General features: G+C 46.4%; 1 protein-coding gene across 1 annotated transcript in view; it reads right to left on the reverse strand.

Moving 5' to 3' along the window:
• The window catches only part of ABCC4 (ATP binding cassette subfamily C member 4), a 216,663-nt gene that overhangs the window by 71,942 nt on the left and 125,139 nt on the right, over positions 1-19,582 (reverse strand). The window contains exon 20 of the mRNA XM_049778722.1: positions 4,371-4,450. Within this exon, the coding sequence (XP_049634679.1) occupies positions 4,371-4,450 (80 nt within the window). The remainder of the gene's footprint in view (positions 1-4,370; positions 4,451-19,582) is intronic.

Genomic DNA, 19,582 nt, shown 5'->3' on the forward strand with positions numbered 1-19,582 from the left:
CAGGCTCAAGGGGACGTAAATAAAATTCCGGGAATCGGACCTGGGTCTGTTATGTGCAAGGCAAGTGCTTTGCCCACTACACCACAGCATCAGCCCCTACGCTAATGAATTGTATCTGAGTCTCCCTGTTTCCCAGAAATCTGCGGTCATCATTTTTGAAGAGTTACATCCTACTCCAAGACTCGGCTGGATTTCTAAAATATTATCAGTACCCAAAGCTATTACAATTTCTGAAAAAGCAAATAAACAAGACGTGTTTGAACAACACTTTGATAAGTCAGGGAGAAGATTTCTGCCAGCCATTGGCCAACTTATCTGATAAGCTCAGGGCAACCCTGAGGGAATGTGCAGATGGTAGGTCTCTGGTTCTGCAGACATTATTCCTGTCCCCAGCTCCTCACATTACTGGCCCATTCTTCTAAAAATGCCTCACAGGTCAAAAGGGGCCCTTTCTCTTTATGCTTTCATGCCACACCTACTATAGCCAATTCAGCTTCCCAAGCCCCACACCACAACTCTCCACTCCCCCAGACTGCTAACCTGTGGAAGTCAGAGGAGCAGTTTGGATCATCTGCTCATACCTTAAACAATAACTTCTTGCCATCCCCATTGCTGAGGAAATAAAGTAATGAAATGGCCTAATTAGACCTGGCTTGAGAATGCCAAGGCTTGCCATGGCCACACAAATGTGTGGGGACCTGCACACACACACACACACACACACACACACACACACCCCTACCCTGCACCCAACCTTCCTTCAGTTCTTTAGCACCACACTCAGCTGAAAATACAACTCACTTGTGACCCAGGGCCTACCTGTCAGGACCCAGAATTAGGGAACAAAGAGAACTCTTAACGGCGTCTCACAGAAAAAGCCACCAGGCATGCATGCTCTAGAACTCAACTTTATCAAGCGGATAAAGGCATTATCCGTCTGTCCGTTCCATTTCTTTTCCCCAGAAAAACCATAATCCCATGCTGATGCCTCAGAAAGAGGAAAAAGCTTTCCCGGTGATGTCTGAGATGGATGGAAATCTTAGCTCCCTATTCATAAAAGTAATCTCTGCTTTGGATTTCCTTTTGCATTCTCTTGGTTTCTAGACAGCCTGCCAAGTTCTTCCTGGCTCAAGAATTACCCAGAGAAAGACGGTGCAAAGCTCAGCGAGGGGATCTTCTCAATGAGGAATTAATTCCCAGTCTTTTCAAAACTAACTCTGGGGCTGTGATGCCAAGTGGCAGGGCACATGCCTTGCACGTGTGAGAGCCTGGGATGAATCCTGAGCACTGCGTGGGCCAACCGGGTAGCCCCAAAGCAAACTGCAGCACAAACAAATAGGATGAAAGGAGAACTTGCAACTGTAAAAGTCAAATGCAGCATTGCCTTCAAGATTCATGGTCTATGAGCATCTCTGAGCAGAGGTGATCTTGGGGGAATGGGAATGTCACAAAGGTTCTCTTGCAAAGATTCAGGGAAGACACGGGAAGTCCAGGGATACCTCCTAATGTCACAGCAGCAGACTGGGCAGGTGGAGAAAGACAGAAACTAGAGACAAATGTTCTATATTCTTTGTGCTCAGAAAGGAGCCCAGGCTGAGGCAGGGGGTTGAACTGATTGGTGGGTGGCCAACCCATAAGGCAAGAGCCTTAATTCTTAAGTCTCTGTCCCAATGTTCTACCAAACAGACTCAGGAAGGGGTTAAAACTCACAGGAGAGAGGACACGTCAGACCAGGGTATTATGAAAGGCATTTTGCTTTCCTATTACTATGCCACCAAGAAGGCATTAGAGTTTTTCTAGCAACACTCCTATGGCCTTCAATGTTAAGGTTTGGGTCAAGATGGTTAAAAAAAAACAAAAAAAAAAAAAACCAGCCAAATAACAACATCCCCAAACCCCACAACCACTAAATCAACTCCTCAGCAGAGCCATGAGGTGCATTGAGCTGCATGTCATTTTTGACCTTGCTGAGCTTTAATTTGGGAGCCTATTTAGAAATGGAACAAGCGACGCTCTTCATTCGGCTCAGCTAGCAGAGCTAATAGGCTTCTAATTAATTTCCAGAAGATTGCTGTTATAACTAACAGGTTTTAAACATTTGGTTGATTGGGGAAAATGAATTGAATATAATGTATTTGATTTGGAAAATTAGTTTTCATTCTATGTGCTTACCATAATAGTGTTGATTTTAAGTTTACATGATTCCATTAAGAGTCCCAGAACACCACTGGGTTTGGTTTGCAGTCTTACAGGGCTCTTTTCCAAATTTAAAAAGAAGAAAAGAAAAAATCAATTTACATTTTGATTTTTTGTTGGCCTTTATTTGCGGGCGGGTTTGATTCATTTTTTGCGGCTTTGGTGGTGGCTGGTGGTGGTGGGGAGAATCCGATCTTGCTAATATAGCAACAGGCTCAAACACTTTAAAATGATCCCTGTGATAGCTCGGCCCATCAAATACAAATCCCCAAGAGAAAAGACCAGTACCCCACAAAAGTAAGATGAACCAGTTACTGCATTGTTTATTGGCTTTCCCTTGATTCCTCCTGACAACCATTTAAACAATGACTGTTGGGAACCGTCCCTCAAAGAATCGCCCACAATGGCTGGGCTTCGGGCTCTTCCATTTAGCTAAGACTATTTTTAAAAGGAGAAAACACTCCTTCCTGAAGGGATTAGGGGAAGCCTTGTTAAAGACACCTGCAAACCTAGCAAGTGGCAACCCAGCTTTCTCATTGCTGTTAACTGAGTTAAACCGGGACCCCCAAGACCTCTCCCTCAGAGACCAGTCCATCCAGGTCCACCATTGCTGCCCGCTGCCAGTGCTCAGTGTGGTGGGCAGGTAGCCCTGGCATGGCTGAGTCCCAGCATGCTGGGCTGAGCCAAGAGGAACAGACCCTCATTGCTTGCAGGTCCTGGCATTGGACCAGCTGGCAGGGCTCCTGAGCACTGCTTGAGGGGGCCAAAAAGCATTCTTTGTATTGCCTTGGCGGCCTACCCAGCTATGTTCAAGGCTTCCTCCTGGCAGGGTTCAGAGGACCAGGAGCCCTGCTAGGGATTGAACCTGGGTCAACTGCATGCAAGGCCAAGTACTCTTTGTGAGCTGTATTATCTCTCCAGCATCTCCTAGCCCATTTTTTTTTTTTTTTGGACTTAAAGAATATGTGAGGAAAATGATCAGGGTTGCACCCCCTAAGAGTCTCAGTTCTCCTTCATGACCTGTGGCCAATCCAGAGGTTATGAGCTGCTAATGGGAAATGGGCATACAAGACACACACACACACAACACAATACACATATGCGTGCATGACAGGAAAAAGTGTCTCAGACCCCCAACCCGCATGCCCAACAGCTGGGCCACGTGTGGCCTGTGAGAAAAGCATTTCATTTCCAAAATCAACACAGGGATGCTGAGGAAGAAGGTTCTCCAATCGGCATCTCAGAAAAGGAGACAGAATGAAACAGCGGGGGGGGGGGGGGACAAAAACAAATGAATAAACAAACAAAAAAACATGCAGAAGAGGGTAGAGAGGAGAGAGGAGATGGCCCCACGTTTGCCTTTAAAACCTCTGTGGAAGTGTGTGTGTGTGTGTGTGTGTGTGTGTGTGTGTGTGTGTGTGTGTGTGTGTGTGTGTGTGTGTGTGTGTGTGTGTTTTCAAAAAGACAACTTGCAGGATGCAGAGCCATAGACCTGGGGAAAGGAAAGCTGCCTAGAAAACAACAAAAAAGACATTTTTCTGAGCAGCCTTTGATCCCCTCCTCAAATGATTGGTTTGGCCCCAACATAACTCGCTTGGAAAGGCTTTGTCTCTGCCATAACTACTCCCCATTGTCCTTGTTAACAAAGTATTATTTTCACCCTATTATTACTAATCTTTTCTTTGTAAGGAACCACACCTGGGTCTATCCCTCCACCCCTCCCTGCCCAACCACCACCACCACCACCACCAAAAAAAAAAAAAAAAAAAAAAAAAAGCGGTGCAGTCAATATTTGCCCTTTGTGGTAATACAATGTATAATTTAGTTAATCAAGGCTATCTTTCCGTGCGAGGCGATTGTTTCTGTATTAGGAAATGTGTTCGCAGTAAGGGGAAACCCATGCCAGATACCTGGAAGGCAGGTTGAGAAGCACTTACGAAGCAGGTAGGTGCTTCAGAACCAGCCCTGCCAGGAGCGAGTGTAGGCACTCCCACACACCGAGTTATTACTCATGTTAACTTAGCCTTGGAACCCGGGCCACGCCTTTCTACGACAAACAGGGCCTTGCGCGACGATATCACGCTCCTGGACCAGGTGGCCAGGCACGCCCTCGGCTCCCAGCAAGGGGCCCCGCACGGTGGCACGGGGACCCGGTGGTACGGCTGTTACGTTACCTGGATGAAATCTAGAAAGGTGAGAGGCAGTAAGTCATCCATATGCCCAATGTCTTTGGAGAAACGATTTAAAATTCTTCCTGCAAGAACAGGATATGAAAAATTACTCATTTCCCCAGACAGGCCCTTGAAGAGAAACCATCCACCCACAAATCAAAACAAGATTGTAAATGCATATGTAACCAATATCTTACGCATTCATATGTAATAAGCCCGTGGCAGGGGTAAAGAAAAAGAGATGGTACCTAAAGTTTGGGAAATTAAAATACCACCAAAAGGCAGTGAAATGGGCATGCTGAAATTCTGCCCAGGTTTTTTTGTTTTTTTGTTTTTTTCCTGCCCTAAACAGGGGGTGAAAACATAAACCTTGAGACAATACTGGGAAGGGCTGGTGAGATGTCCTTCCCTTTTGGATCTCATCTCAGACTTCTGCCCAACTGCTAAGTAGAGAGTTAACAACAACTGCAAGGGACATTCATTCTTGTTCCCTAATTGGAAGCTAATTGGTACACTAATTTTGCAGGAGTTACACAAAGCTATTCTGCTAAGTGTTACTTTGAAAAAATAAACACAACTGTCTTGCTTTCCTCTTGAAAGTTGCAAACACTCCTCCACCCCAGCTATTCCCAAGTTGGATGTTTGCTCCCCAAGTCACAGTGTTTTTTCCAGAAGGGTTCCACCCAAATGTGAGAGGCACAGCCCTTGCTACATATCCAGGAAGACCCCAGAAACACAGGTGGGAAACCCACCAGTAGTACTTTGTGATTCAAGATCAGTAAATCAAGAGCATTGGTTTGATCTTCCCGCCGCTGGCTCTTTAGAATCCAAAGATCAGAACTCACATCTAATACATAGACAGCCTTTTATGTTTTAGTATGAGTTAATCCCCCCAAATAAAGCTACACACACAACACCTTGGTCTGGAGTCCTTCACACACCAGGCACCAGGCACAATTGGGCAGGCCAGGGAGTGCCCAAAAAGAGGCGGGTGAGACTGGAAGCTTCCTCGTAGGGCAGGCCAGGCCAGGTCAGATATAAGGCTGAGTGTCCAATTCCGATTCCAGTCTCAGGCTTAGAGAGACTCAGAGCACCGCCTCCTAGTGGCACCTGTATTGGCCTAGTGACACCTTTCCTAAATCTCTAATAATCCCTCTTTGGAAAGGAGGGGGGCCGATGGCACTCTGGGGATTAAACAGGCTCAGGCCCGAGCAAGAACCTCGTTACAGGGCTAAGAACGTGCACAGGTGATGCAGACACACGCCACCAACACCCCAGGCGAGATCCTGATGGGCATCCTCTGGGGGACTATGCATAGGCACCCAGAAGGCCACGCAAGGAGTGGCAGGGCAGGTGCTGAGCCAGCAGCACGGACACAGCAATTCTGCTTTTCCTTTTAAATGTTATTTACTTTGGGGACGAAGGGAGAGATGGCATAGCAGTAAAGTTTGCCTTGCATGTGGCCAACCTGGGAAGGACTCGATTCCTGGCATCCCATATAGTCCCCCAGCCTGCTCGGGGTTATTTCTGAGTGCAGAGCCAGGAGTGACCCCCTGCGCACCACTGGGTGTGGCCCAAAAACCAATCAATAAATAAATAATAAAGTTTTTTTAAAATAAATATTATTTACTTTATTTAAAGAAAATGCATCACATAGTTGACAGAGTTAATCGTAATGCACTTGTTTCCAGATAAGTGAGAGCAAAGTTATGTTTAAAAAGTAGAAAGGAAAAAAAGAAAATAAAAAAAAAAGTCAATGACTGTAGTTATTCCCATGACAGTATACTTCAAGGGTGGAGAAATCCTGTATCTCTTAGGCCAAGGGAATTCCCTTTCTAATCTCCCCAATATTTACTGTGCCTATGCAAGAAAAAAAAAAGAGAGAGAAGCACAAATCAAATTCATTTTATTAATTTTGTTATTGTTGTTGTTTGTTCTTTTTTTCTTTTGTGCTGTGTTTTGTTTTTATTTCAGGACCGTGGTTATTGTATGGCTGCTGTCTATATTGCTCTGATGCTTTTCAAGTTTTTTGTTTGATTTTATTTTATCTTTTTTTTTGTATTGTTGTTATGTTTTTCTTCCTTTTCCCTCTCTGCTCTTAAATTGATAGATATAGCCTCTAGATTCTAGAGTCTAGAAGGATTTCTCTCATATTTTGCTTGTTTGATTTTTGCCACTTTTTATAATTTTTTTTTTCTCTTTCCTTCAAACAAAACCACACAACTTGAACCAACTTGTTCCGCCTCACAACTGGAGGGGAAAATAATGGAGGGTACCAAGACCAAACAGTCATATGAACATTAAGTAGAAATATAAAAAAGATCAAACTTAAGCACCAAATCCAAAGCCAATGACAACAGAATCAATACCCAATTTACAGCATACTAGACACAGAGAAGAACACCTATCCTAGCAGCCAGGCCTTCTGGAAGTAGGAAAATGGGGTGGGGTGGTGGTGGAGGTGCCTGTATAGATTCCTTTCCCTTTTGTTTTATTTTGCTTTATATTTGATTGTTTTTCTTTTGGGACCACACCCGGTGGTGCTCAGGGGTTACTGCTGGCTATGCACTCAGAAAACACTCTTGGCTTGGGGGACCAGATAGGATGCCAGGGATCGGACCTAGGTCCGTCTTGGGGTCAGCTGCATGCAAAGCAAATGCCTACCACTGTGATATTGCTCCGGCCCCTTAAGTCAATTTTAATTCCAAGTAACAATCCGAGTAAACAAAAATGGAATATACACCTCTAAATATTTAGGGCAAGATGAAAATGTTCATGCTTTCTTCATGCTAGAATTCCAAGCTTGGAGGTGCCGGGTGAGAGGGGCATATCTAGCTGTGTTCAAAGCTCATTCCTGGTTCTGGACTCAGGCCTCACTCTTGGTGATGCTCAGGAAAACATATGGAGTGCCAGGAGTAGGACCACAGTGCAAGGAAAGTGCACTTACCCATTGTACTATCTCTCTGACCTAAAAAATCCAATTTTTTAAAAAGCCAGGCTTTAGAAATGCCATATGATACAGCTTTTAAATGTTTCCAAAGTGATATTTAACTTAGTTATAAGAAAAGGAAACCATGGGGCCGGGCGGTGGCGCTAAAGGTAAGGTGTCTGCCTTGCCAGCACTAGCCTAGGACGGACCGTGGTTCGATCCCCCGGTGTCCCATATGGTCCCCCAAGCCAGGAGCGACTTCTGAGCGCATAGCCAGGAGTAACCCCTGAGCATTACCGGGTGTGGCCCAAAAACCAAAAAAAAAAAAAAAAAAAAGAAAAGAAAAGGAAACCTTGGGGCCAGAGTAATAGTTCAGCAAATAGGGTTTTTGACTTGTACACAGCTAACCTCAATTGGTATGGGATTCCCGCCATCCCATATGCCCATCCCCCCCAAGCAGCACCAGGAGTAATTTCTGAGCGTAAAGTCAGGAGTAACCCTTGGGCACTGACAGATATGGCCCCAAACATACATACATACATACATACATACATACATACATACATACATACATACATACATACATAAATAAATAAATAGAAAAAGAAGAGAATATAAGAAAAATAAAGAAATCAAAAACAGAATAAAAGGTGACATAAATATGTGGTCTGGGAAAATCAGCTCTTTGCCAAGTTCACGAAAGGTGGGTATTTGAGGGCTTGGGGGGTCTTGGCCAAATGTCAAACACAAAGGCTCATATGAGCTAGGAAACGACATCCCTCAGCCTGAGAAATGTCAGAAATGACATGATGAAAGTTGCATACTAAGGAATGAAGGTACCCCAGAGGGATGAGTTATCAAAGGCTCAACCAACAATCACCTCTATGCTCTAAGTTTAATTGTCAACCCTGGAGGTTGGCAAGAGATTTGCCATCAAAGACGCAATGTCAAGCTTCTGGCCTTGGAGTTTCAGAATTTTCTCAAATTTCTTCAAATCAGACCCTCAGGATGAATTCCCTTTAATTCACTTGTCAGGACCTCTCCTAACTGTGCCACTAAGTTTGGGCACTGCTGGACTCTCCCCTGGGATATGAAAGGAAAGGGATCGGTGGGGGAGTGTGTCCCCTGGAAAATGGGAGAATCCAATCCTTTATTCACATTTTAAGGTCAGACAGGGAGTAACTGAATATTGATTGAGGATAGTTGGTTGGGTCACTTGAGATTCATGGCTCAATATTTGGGGCCCAATCACAGTTCAGGACAGTGTGTTTGGGGTCACTATGCAGGGGACCATACGCAGTGCTAGGGATCAAACTGGGGTCAATGGCACACAAAGCAAGAGCCTTATCTCTTGAACTATCTTTCTGGCCCCTGAACCCAATCTTGCCTTCCTAGAACAGTCTGTCCTCACCATTACCTATGGAGAATCCTATTTCTCTCTGGGCATCACAGTCCTTCAAATACCTGTAGCAAGTCCCAGTCTTCTGTTAGCTGATTATGAGCAACTTCTCAGCTTCTCCATTACTATTCTCCAGGCCTACTGTTCAGTCCTGGCTATGACCTTCTACTCACACCCAGAAGGTCAGTCTTCAAGACTGCCGAGCCCATGACTAAATGAAACCAATGCCCAGGTGCTGTATATGACAACGGGGTCAACAGTCACTGAGAAAGGGGGAAAGGCATAAAACCATCATCTTCCCTATGGTACTGCAAAATGTGATGCTGGTTCCAGATCACACTCTACACCCACTCCATCTGTAGCCCCCTAGGTAGACTGGGGGCCAACTGGTGCCACATAGAGATAGCTTTAACACATGAACAATTTCGCATACTACTGGTGACTCACACTTGTATGTGGCTTAAATACACAAATTGCAGCATCAGTCAACATGATAAAGAGTTCATGCCTTTGATGAGGGTTAAGAAGAGGTAAAAACAACCCTGGAGGGTAGGAATAAAGCCAGTGTGACCACTGAGAAAAAAAATACCAATATAAAGACTTCCTAAGCAAATAAAATGGATATTCCACAGGATCCAGCAATGCTAATGCCAGCCAAGCATCCAAAGAACAGGAAACAATGGATCTGACAGGCTTTGGGGTCCATGCCCCCAATATGGAATCTACACAAGAGAACACAATGCAGGACCCATCAAAATGTCAACAGACAGGAGGCTAGAGAGATAGCACAGTGGTAGGGCATTTGCCTTGCATTCAGCCAACCGAGAGGGATCCAATTTGATTCCTGGCATCCCATATGCACCCCGACCCAGTCTGCCAAGGGTGTTTTCTGAGTGCAGAGCCAAGAGTAACCCCTGAGTGCCACTGGGTGTGACCCAAAAACCAATCAATCAATCAATAAAATTTTTAAAAGATGTCTACAGACAAATACAGCAGCTAGAGTCTAGATACTCAAGGGAAAACTATTTTGTCATTTAGAAAGATGAAACAGTACCACATGGATAGAACCATGGTGATTACACTTAATACAGTGGATTAAACTGGAAAGAGACAATTATTGGGCTGATGGTCTCATTATAATGTAGAACATGCAGAACTATAGCAAATGTGGAGACAACACAACAAAACTACCTCCTAGATTTGAGATCCAAAAGGAACCAAAAGAAATGAGTGGGGAAAAATGTTTGGAGGGGTCTTTGTGGTAATGAAGGGCTGGAACTTAGAGTCCTCTACCCATACAGGGGGGGAGAACTGTACCCCTGAAATGATGTAATGTTGTAACTAATATTTCAATTAAAAGCAGGGAGAAATGGAGCTCTTTAGACACCCCAAAATGCCAGGAATGTCTCCTAGGAAGACAGTAAAGACTCTGAAGAGATTTACTGTGGCATTTCTTAGAAAGTCAGAGGTGGGAAGTCACCTAAATAACTAAAGATAGGTGCAGAATATACAATAATGATTTTAAATTTATATTTCCAAGCTCATACTTTTCCACAAAAAGACTAAGACTTGGGGACACAGGGAAAGATGGCAGCTGAGCAGTTAAGACAGAATGGATAGTTCTCTGACAATACAGGGTGGGCTGGAGAGATGAGTGAGGGGAAGAGGGAGAGAGAAAGAGACCATCCTCCTGTCCAGCCACATTCTCAGAGAAACATCTGGTTCTAGCTAACTACCTAGCTGCCATCTTTCTCCTGTGTCCACAAGACAGACCTAGTCAAGTGCCCTGAATGTCCTATCAAAACTCAGGGCCACAAGGAATCCTATAGCTCAAGTGAAGCCACCACATCTAGAATTCAGACACAGCTCAAGGCCAGGACTCCTTGGCTTCCTTAAAGTCAAACTAGGATTCCCAACCATATCTAGCTAAATCCTATCCTTTGTAAGACAATGCTGTTTGCTTCCATATCATACTTTTTGGGGGGTGGGGGGGCAATCTTCCAAATACTCAATTCAACAGATTTTAATTTTACAAAGCAATACAACCATTGTCAAAAAATGATCAGTTCTTAAGTATTTTCACACATGCCCACTATGCCTGCCCTTCCTAGCTCAGCCTCCTCTACTTCCTTTCTCTATCAAGGACTCCCAGGGCTATGCTACACGTGTCTGTGTGTGTGTGTGTGTGTGTGTGTGTGTGTGTGTGTGTGTCTCGTACACAGACACAAATACGGCTGTGATGCATGCTCACGTTGGTGGCCATATTTGCTTTGTTTCTGAGGTTCATCCATCACACGGCCTGTGTCTGGAATCCTTGTCTTTGAACCCCGTTCTCTCCCACACAAGTGGTCTTGAGCAGCACTAAAACAGGCCCTATCAAGCCCCACCACACCTCAACTTGAGGTTTGCCAAGGCAGGCAGACAGGCAGGTGTGTCTTCTAAATGCTTCCAAACCATGAGCTGCACTGTGTACCCAGGCCATGCTCCATGGAGGGTTCTAGAACTGAATGCTCTTGATTAGAAAGGGCCTATGATCTGTGCCTCAGAAGCCTGGAGAGCCAGGTCTGGGCTGGGTCCTGAGTCCAGCGAGTTGGGGAGGTGAACTCCCAGCCAATTTCTAAATACAGTCACTTCAAACGGTCTAGGATAGAGGGCTCAGGCCCTAGTTGTATCAATAGGGTCCAACAAACTTGGTTGGGGGGAGGGGGTTGGGAGGAGCCAGGAAAGTCTGGAAGCATCACCCCAGTCATGTGTGTTGGAGCCAATGGCAGAACCTGCCTGCAGGGACAGCCCCACCTCACTGCACATTCCGCAGCCACAGAGCAGGGGCTGGAGGAACAAATGGGTCAACCTCTTATCATGCTTCACCCTAGAAACACTGCCGGCAATGCCCCACATTTCATGAGCACATATGCACATATTAATACACGCATGCATGCATATACAAACATGCACATATACACATACACACAAAGGACAAAGTGTGCAGTGCATGCTGTCCTGTTCTGAAAGTGTTGACAGGATGTGTTGTTAGTGGTTTTGTCACAGACTGGCAGTCTATGCTAGGTGTATGCGTCACCCAGAGAGCAGCTGCTCAAAGATGGGGATGGAACCCCAAAGAGCAGCTGGCTCCAAGTATGGGCAGCTACAAGTATGGGTATGCTCCAGCAAGGCACTGGGGGGTACTCTGGGAGCAGGATTTCCAGCCACTGTTCCCAAGCCTGCCCAGAACAAAGGCTCAGGAGGACGATGTGGATGACAGCCCTTGCAGCTGGAGAGCCTCACAGGTGCAGAGCTTCCTCCTCCAATCACCATTGAGGGGTATCAGGGCTCCACAGGGCAGGAAGGGTCAACAATGATCAGTGATCCTTGTACGCAGGGTAGGTAGAGATGCTTTAATGGGCCATGGGGAAGAGAGGGAGGAGGGGAGAAAAGAGAGAAAAGAGAGAGGAGGAGGAGGGAAGTACAGGAAAAGAAAAAAGAGGAGGAGGAGGAGGAGGAGGAGGAGGAAGGAGGAAGCTCCATGCCCTTTGCCTGCCCAGTCCCTCAAGTATTCTCTCCAAATGAGGCCCCAGCATCCCTCTGCATGGGGGCACAGACATGCTAGACAAAGTTTTCCAGGCTACTAGGAGTGTCCGTGTGCTTTGCAGACAGACACCAACATAGTGCCCTATACATTACTGCACACAGGGCAAGTGTTTGCCTGCTATCCTGAGGGCACCTCCCAGCACAGGGGCACAAAGACCCCCATTTCCTCCCTTTAGTCTTTCTATGAGCTCTAAGGACTGACAAAAAGCTTCTTCTCTGTGTGTCCACCCCAGATTCACCATTGTTGACCTGTTTGTTTCTTAGACATAACATCCTCATCTCCCAAGGGCCACACGGGCTCTGCGCTGTCTTCCAGCACCTCAGCCAAAAGCCCAAGCAAGCAAAACCCCATGTTTGTCTCCCACAACCCACCTACACCCAGTAGGTAAAGCTGTTGTGGCCTATAGACACCATGGGATACTGTATACCTGTAAGAAAAGACACAGTGGGGCCAGAGCTACAGCATAGCAGAGAGGGTGTTTGCCTTGTATGTGGCTAACTTGGGTTTGACCCACAATATCCCATAGGGTCCCCTGAGCCTGCCAGGTATAAATTCCTGAGCACAGAGCCAGAAGTAAGCCCCGCAAGCCACTGGGTATGCCATCCCCCTAAAACAAAGGGGGGTGCAATCATGTGATTTGCTGCAATGAAGTTAGAAATAAATGGAGGAATACAGCAAGTTAAGTGAAATAAGTCATGGGGAGGTTAAACATTGCAAGATCTCACTGTCTGTGGGTCACAGGAAGATGAGATAAGGGGTCAGAAGGTATCATGCAAAAGCATTGCTCCTAAATTACAATATACAACTTACTAAGCCACGGAATGAGGAAGTAAAAAGAAAAAGCTAAGTAAAAAAGAAAAAGACATCAGGACATTGGGGAAGGTCCTGGGCATTCTGATGGTGATGAGGTACAGTGACCCCAGACATCAAAATCATAAACATCAACCCTACTTCTATGTATGCTCCTACCTCATGCTCAGATAAATGTAGGGTCTTTTCTTAGATTGGTATTTCCAGCTAGCCTTATGTTCTCTTCTGAATTTTTTTAATTATTTAAAACAAAAAACTTTCTTTGTCATGGACATATCCTTGGTTTCTGATAGGATGAAGAGCAGAGGTCTTAGATTACATATGTCTTCCCACATTTCTGTCCACAAACAATGAATTGGAGGAAAACTATATAAGAAAACTATTCACTGACAATTGCATCAAAAAATGAGAAAACCAGGCACCAGAGTTCTTGAAAAACATATAACTCGCCACCTAAGAAATCAAAGACACAAAGACACAGAGAGACACCCCATCCTCAAAGGTTGGAGGTGAAAAATGGCTGCATTATTCAGCCTTTTTCTGGCCTAAGCAGTCTGCAAATTCAATACAATCTCTATCAGAATACCAGTGAATCTTCCTAAGGTTGCAGAATATATAATTATGAAATTTGTAAGGCACCATAAAAGACCCCCTTGATGGTCAGGGCAATTCAAAGAGGGTTTAAAAACAAAAAAAGAATTAAAACAGAGGTTTCCTGCTATCAGCTGTGAAACTATTTTGTAGAGCAACTGACATTAAAATGGTGTGGTATTGAAACAGAAGTGGGGAGACACAGTGCAGAGGAGGGACACCCCCCCAAACAGGCACACATCTCCTGGCCTTTTGCTGTCTCACACTTAAACAATTTTTATGGAGACTGATAAAAGAGCAAATATAATTGAGATTGTGTTTTTTTTCCCTCCTTCATTTTTTTTATTTTTTAAAGCATTGCTCCTCCCGTTCCATCCTCTTCCCAACAACAAAGGTCTGTGCATTTGCATGGAAAACAGCTCAGCCGGTTCTGAGCAACAGGCTGCCGGGGGCAGCACCCAGATATTAGAATGCCACGAAGGAGATTGAACTGCTGATGAGATTCGGGCGTTCCTTGATCCCTCTCCAGCTCCCTGTTCAATTCCCCCTGTACCTCCTTTGCATAGGGCGGGGTATGGAAGGGCCCATTGTCTTCAGGTTCAGTCACGTTCTCCCGCCAGCCAGTCAGTGTGTGGCTGCCCCACTTTGGAGCCTATTTCCTGGAGACAGAGGAGGACTAGCCTCCATGGGCTGCATCTTAAGCCACTTGTCCTTATGGGCTCCGTCCATGGCTCAGTCCTGCAACTGAGACTGATTCCTGGACAGATGCTTGAACACCCAATTCTCTGTTCCTGTGCCTTCACTCTGTTGGCAGAGAAATCAGATGGTTGGGGGGTATCCTGTGCTCTTGATTCAGTAATTCTTTCATGGGGTGGGGTACGGCAAGGTTGGGCCACACCAGCCAGGGCTTCCACATTCGAACCAGCGTTGGCCACTTGCAAGGCGAGCACCTCAGGCCTGTATCCGCTCTCAGGCCCAGAGGCCTCTTTTGTGGCCTCTTGGACTTTAGGGGTGTCCCCTGGCTGCCAAAGGCATTTGCCAGGGCCAGTGAGCTCTGGGCATGCTCCCCCATACCCTCAGAGCTGCACTCTGGGATTCTTAACTCTGCTGCATCAACAGCCCTCACATCCCTGCCCTCGAGGGCCTTGTGGGCCAGGTCTGCCTGCTGAAGATGAGATCCAGTGTGTAAAGGAGGCTGCTGGGCCCGCTTCCCAGCACAGCCTCTCCCGTGTGTGCTTTTGATCCCTCACAGAGGAGCGTTGGCTGCCTGTCTTCTGGGACTCGGGCCGCCCTTCCAGGTGAAACCCCTGCAGCGCCTCATAGTGAGCCCCTTGAGGCACCCTGGGGTCGCCCAGCCAGTCAGGGCCTGGTGTGAAATGCCAAAATGTCAAACAAACCTGCATGAGGTGGGGGGACTTTTATTTTTTTATTTATTTGGGGCTGAGCACCCACCAGGATAGGGCCTGGCAGTGTCCTGGGGAACCCTGCTGTGCTAAGGAGGTCACACCAGGCAGGGAAGTCACCAAGGCCTTTGGTGCTTTTTTCTACTCAGTGCTTTTATGTTTATTTGGCTTACACATTCAGTGATTTCTTCTTTTTCGACTTCATCTTGAGGTAGAGCTATTATTATTATTATTAATTATTATTATTAATTATTTTGGTTTTTGGGCCACACTGGTGACGCTCAGGGGTTACACCTGGCTATGAACTCAGAAATCTCTCCTGGCTTGGGGGGACCATATGGAATGTTGGGGATCGAATCCGAGGTCCATCCTGGATCAGACGCGTGCAAGGCAAAGCCCTACAGTTGCACTATCACTCCAATCTAGGAGCTATTTTTAAATGTCTTCCATGAGGCAAAACAAAAAAGGGCTTTGCGTCCAGGGCAGTAGAATTTGCCTAGTCAGGAGCTGGTTGGTACCCTCTGAGCACCGGCCCAGCTTCTACACTTCATGGCTTGTCCCTATTAGCAGGAAAGGATTTGCAGGCCATAAATGGGTTGATGTAAATTTTCTGCTTCTCTCTTAAATGTTCTTGCTCACGTCCCCTATGGTTGCCCAAGAAACACAACATGGGACAGATGCTGCTGGAACCACGTTAGGTTCATTCCAGGTTGGACTTTCAGTTCATCAGTGGCCGTGTCAAAGTCAAGAACATATTTCCTGTTGCCTTATTTTTTCATGCCTGTTCAGCAGGGCTGAGCAATGCCTGATGGCTTAAGAGTTCTGGGACACCAGGCTTGATCTGAAGCTGCCTTGAGCATCTTTGGGTTCTTTTCGGAGACACTCAGTCCTTCTTTGCAACGTCTTGTCTCGCTCAGGATGGGGAGTTGCTGGGGATGCTGTACTAAATGTCTCCTTGTGTTTGTGTATGAATGTGATTCTGACACTCAGAGATCACATTTCACGAGCATAGCCACCGAGAAAATTTTGCTTGGTGTGTCCAGTTTGGCTGGGGCTAGCAGCTCTGTCCAGCTCCAGTCAGATGTGCAGAGATCCTCCATTCTTACCATCCTGCACTCCAGCCCAGACCAGAGAGAAACCCACTGCCTTTCTGATTAAAGAGCCTTGCTGTCAAGGCACTATTATCATCATCATCATCTTCATCATCATCATCATCATCATCATCATCATCATCATCATTTTGGTTTGGTGGCTATACCCAATGGCGCTTGTGGAATTATATATGGTGCCAGGGATGGAACCAGAGTCAGCCGCTGTACAAACCCGAAGCCCCTGTATGTCTGATCTTCCTGGTCCCTACGTTGAACTTAGCCCCTAAGTCATGCGATTATTACAGAACTAAAACAGTTTTGCACAGAATTTGGTTTGTTTTGTTTTACGGCTACACCTGGCCATGCTCAGGGCTTTCTCCTTTGCTCTGTGTTCATGGATCACTCCTAGTGGGGACCATATAGGGTCTTGGGGATTGAACCCTGGTTAGCAGCGTGCAAGGCAAGTGCCATCCGATGCTGTCATCATCATTCCTGATTAATTATTCACTCTTTCCTCTCCTGATCCTATCTCAGTGGCCGGGGTCACGCTCTTTCCATGAACTTAGCAAATATTTGCCATCTTGCTCTCTCCTCATTGTCTTGGTCCTCACAGGTGTCTTTCCTTCCACCTGGACCAACCTTCTATCTACCTGGGCTCTGCCAGCCTCTGTATGTCACTGTCCGGGACATCCATCTAGATATTCATCCCCTCCTTTGAGACATTTGTCCTTTCCTGTGCAAGCTCAGGCCTTCCTATATGCCTGTGTCACCTAGGAGTATCTGTCAGCTCTGCCCATGTGGTCAATTATAAAAGGTACTAGAAAGACTGAAGTGATGGTAGTGCAGGGGAGGATTATTTGCTTTGTAGGTGCCAACACAGGTTTGATCTTAGTATTCCTTGTGGTCCCTTGAGCCTGCCAGGAGTGATCCCAGAGAATGGAGCCAGAAGTCAGCCCTGAAAACTGCCAGGTGTGGCCCCCAATCAGAAAAGAAAAAGAGGCACCAGTAGGAACCAAAGAATAAGAGAGGTCATGTTTCCAAGTACAGAGCGAACACATTTAGTACAGAGAGAAGGTGATTATCTTTTCTGCAGCTAACCCCCAACATATGATGCCTCTGGTCAGCTCTCTGGGAGTGATCCCTGAGCACCTTATGATGCCCACCAGGTTAAGGATTCAAGACAAAACACCTCCTATTCTTTTCCAAAAATGGAACTGTCTTTGTTCACCCCTAGAAATATACACAGCCCTCTGCAAACCAATTCTGGGTGTCACACTAGGGTAGGGGGAGAACAGATTAGCCATCCATCTCTGAAATCACCACCAGCACTCCTCACACACCCCCAAAACCATCAGATTTCTTTCTTGCCATTCCTGGAGGACCTCTCCCAAGTCGAAGAACACTCATTTTGGAAATGTTTATGGCCCCTGTTTTCTGAAATATAATCACCCACTTGGTTTTTTTTCTTTTTTTTTTTTTCTTTTCTTTTTGGTTTTGGGGCCACACCCGGTGGCACTCAGGGGTTACTCCTGGCTCTGCACTCAGAAACTGCTCCATGGGATGCTGGGGATCGAACCCAGTTTGGCCATGCAAGGCAAATGCCCTACCCACTGTGCTATTGCTCTGGTCCCGCCCAATTGGTTTTCTATGGGTTTCTGACTTCCTGCTGCCCACTGAGTCCCCTAAATACAACATCTGCCTCTCTTGTTTCTGGGGCTCCTCATCTCAGTGCTCCCCCATTTATGGCCTTCAAACCCATGCACTACCCCTACTATTCTCTAGCCCACCTACAGATTCACTCTCTTCTCTCCATTCCTCTTCCAGCCCAAGCATATGGCCAGAAGGTCTCCCAGCCTAGGTGTCTCATTCACCTCTAAGGAGGTAACTTTTTTTCATGGTGAAAGCCAAGGAGCTGTGCTTAACACATTCGACATGATGACAACCCCCAAAAAACATATCACAGGATCAAAGAAAAGCTTTCTGGGCTTAAAGCTGCAGGCAGGCATTCCGCTTAAATCCTTTGAGATATCAGAGAGGTGAGCCCCAGATTTTGCAGGGGGGCTTGTGTTACTGAAAGCCACCCATCAGCCTGAGCTCTGTGCACCCACAAAGCCTGAGTGCTAGGAGGACAAATCTGCAGTCGGGCGCTGAGTTGACTTCCCCAGCGCTGAGCAAGTTCCTACATCCAATAACTTAATCAGAACACACACTGCGCTCAAGATTTCGGCAGAGGTAATTAAATAACCCTTCAGCGCCAATTAATCACAGGCAAATAAATACAGGTCGCTCGGGGAGGGACTCTGTACAGAGTGGAGGCTGTTTGATGGTCAAATTCTTGGCGGGATCTTAGTTACACAGTGATTCACTAAACCTCCCGGGCCACACAATGGCAAAGCTGCCCTCCAAGTCAGAGAGGCGAAACTCCTTTGTTCGCCCATCAAGAGACCTCAAACCTCCATGCGTGATACTCTTTTCTCGCTTAACCACACGGCGCCTGGGCATGACTCAGTTCATGTATAGGGCTGGCCCCAAGCACCTGGCATGTGCGGGCCGCTTGGGGTTCACCTTCACAGCACTGCCTGGGAGTTAAGGAATTGTCCTTCCCAGCCCAGGCGCTGGACAGCTAAACCCACCTCCGGAATGTCTCTTCTCTATCCCACGCAGGTCCGTGAAGAACAGACACAGAACTTAGCTCGCAGCCCGGGTGGCCAGCCCTGGTCCCTGGTGTGGTGGTAGGTGCTGACCCGCTCTAAAAAAATATCTCTCATTTGCACAACTGTCTACCCAGCAAAAATCCTGGTTCCCTTTTTTTACTTTTCTGCACCTCCCTTATCAGTTTGGTTCCTTTAAATTAAACATGCTTTTTAGACCACAGCTCCCCACCGCACCCTCCCAAACCCAGAGGTCCATTTGAAGTTGGGCTGATAATTCCCAAAGACGTTTAATCACATTTCTCAGGACTCTTATTTCCTCACTGCAAGTTCATTTCTTCCCAGGAGGGAAATGCTGGGGCTCTGTGTGGGCCGTATTTTTTGCCCACTTGGGCACTGTAAGCACTTCCTTAGCTGCTGAGAGGCTGGAAGGTGGGGGAAAGGCACCATTTCTGCTCGTGGGCCGCTGTTTCGCATCTAAATTAGCCATTGCAGAACAGGGCTCAGATATGGCCTTTGTAAGGTGTCTGAGTGTGGATGTGATCAGCAGTTTGACTGGCCTCTCTGCAGAAAAGGGTTCCTAGCCTAGTACCTGCATAAATACAGGGGTTTTTTTGCTAGGTTCAATGTTCATTAAAATAAATTTTAGGGAGCAGGTTCTGGCTCTAGTATCTGGCGAGTGAGTACTGAAGTGGACTGAAGTCCTGCAACCAAAAACCACATCAGGTAGGCCCTGAATGCTAGAGTGTGTG

Source organism: Suncus etruscus, chromosome 8, assembly GCF_024139225.1.
Source record: "Suncus etruscus isolate mSunEtr1 chromosome 8, mSunEtr1.pri.cur, whole genome shotgun sequence".
In the NCBI taxonomy this organism is placed as follows: Eukaryota; Metazoa; Chordata; class Mammalia; order Eulipotyphla; family Soricidae; genus Suncus; species Suncus etruscus.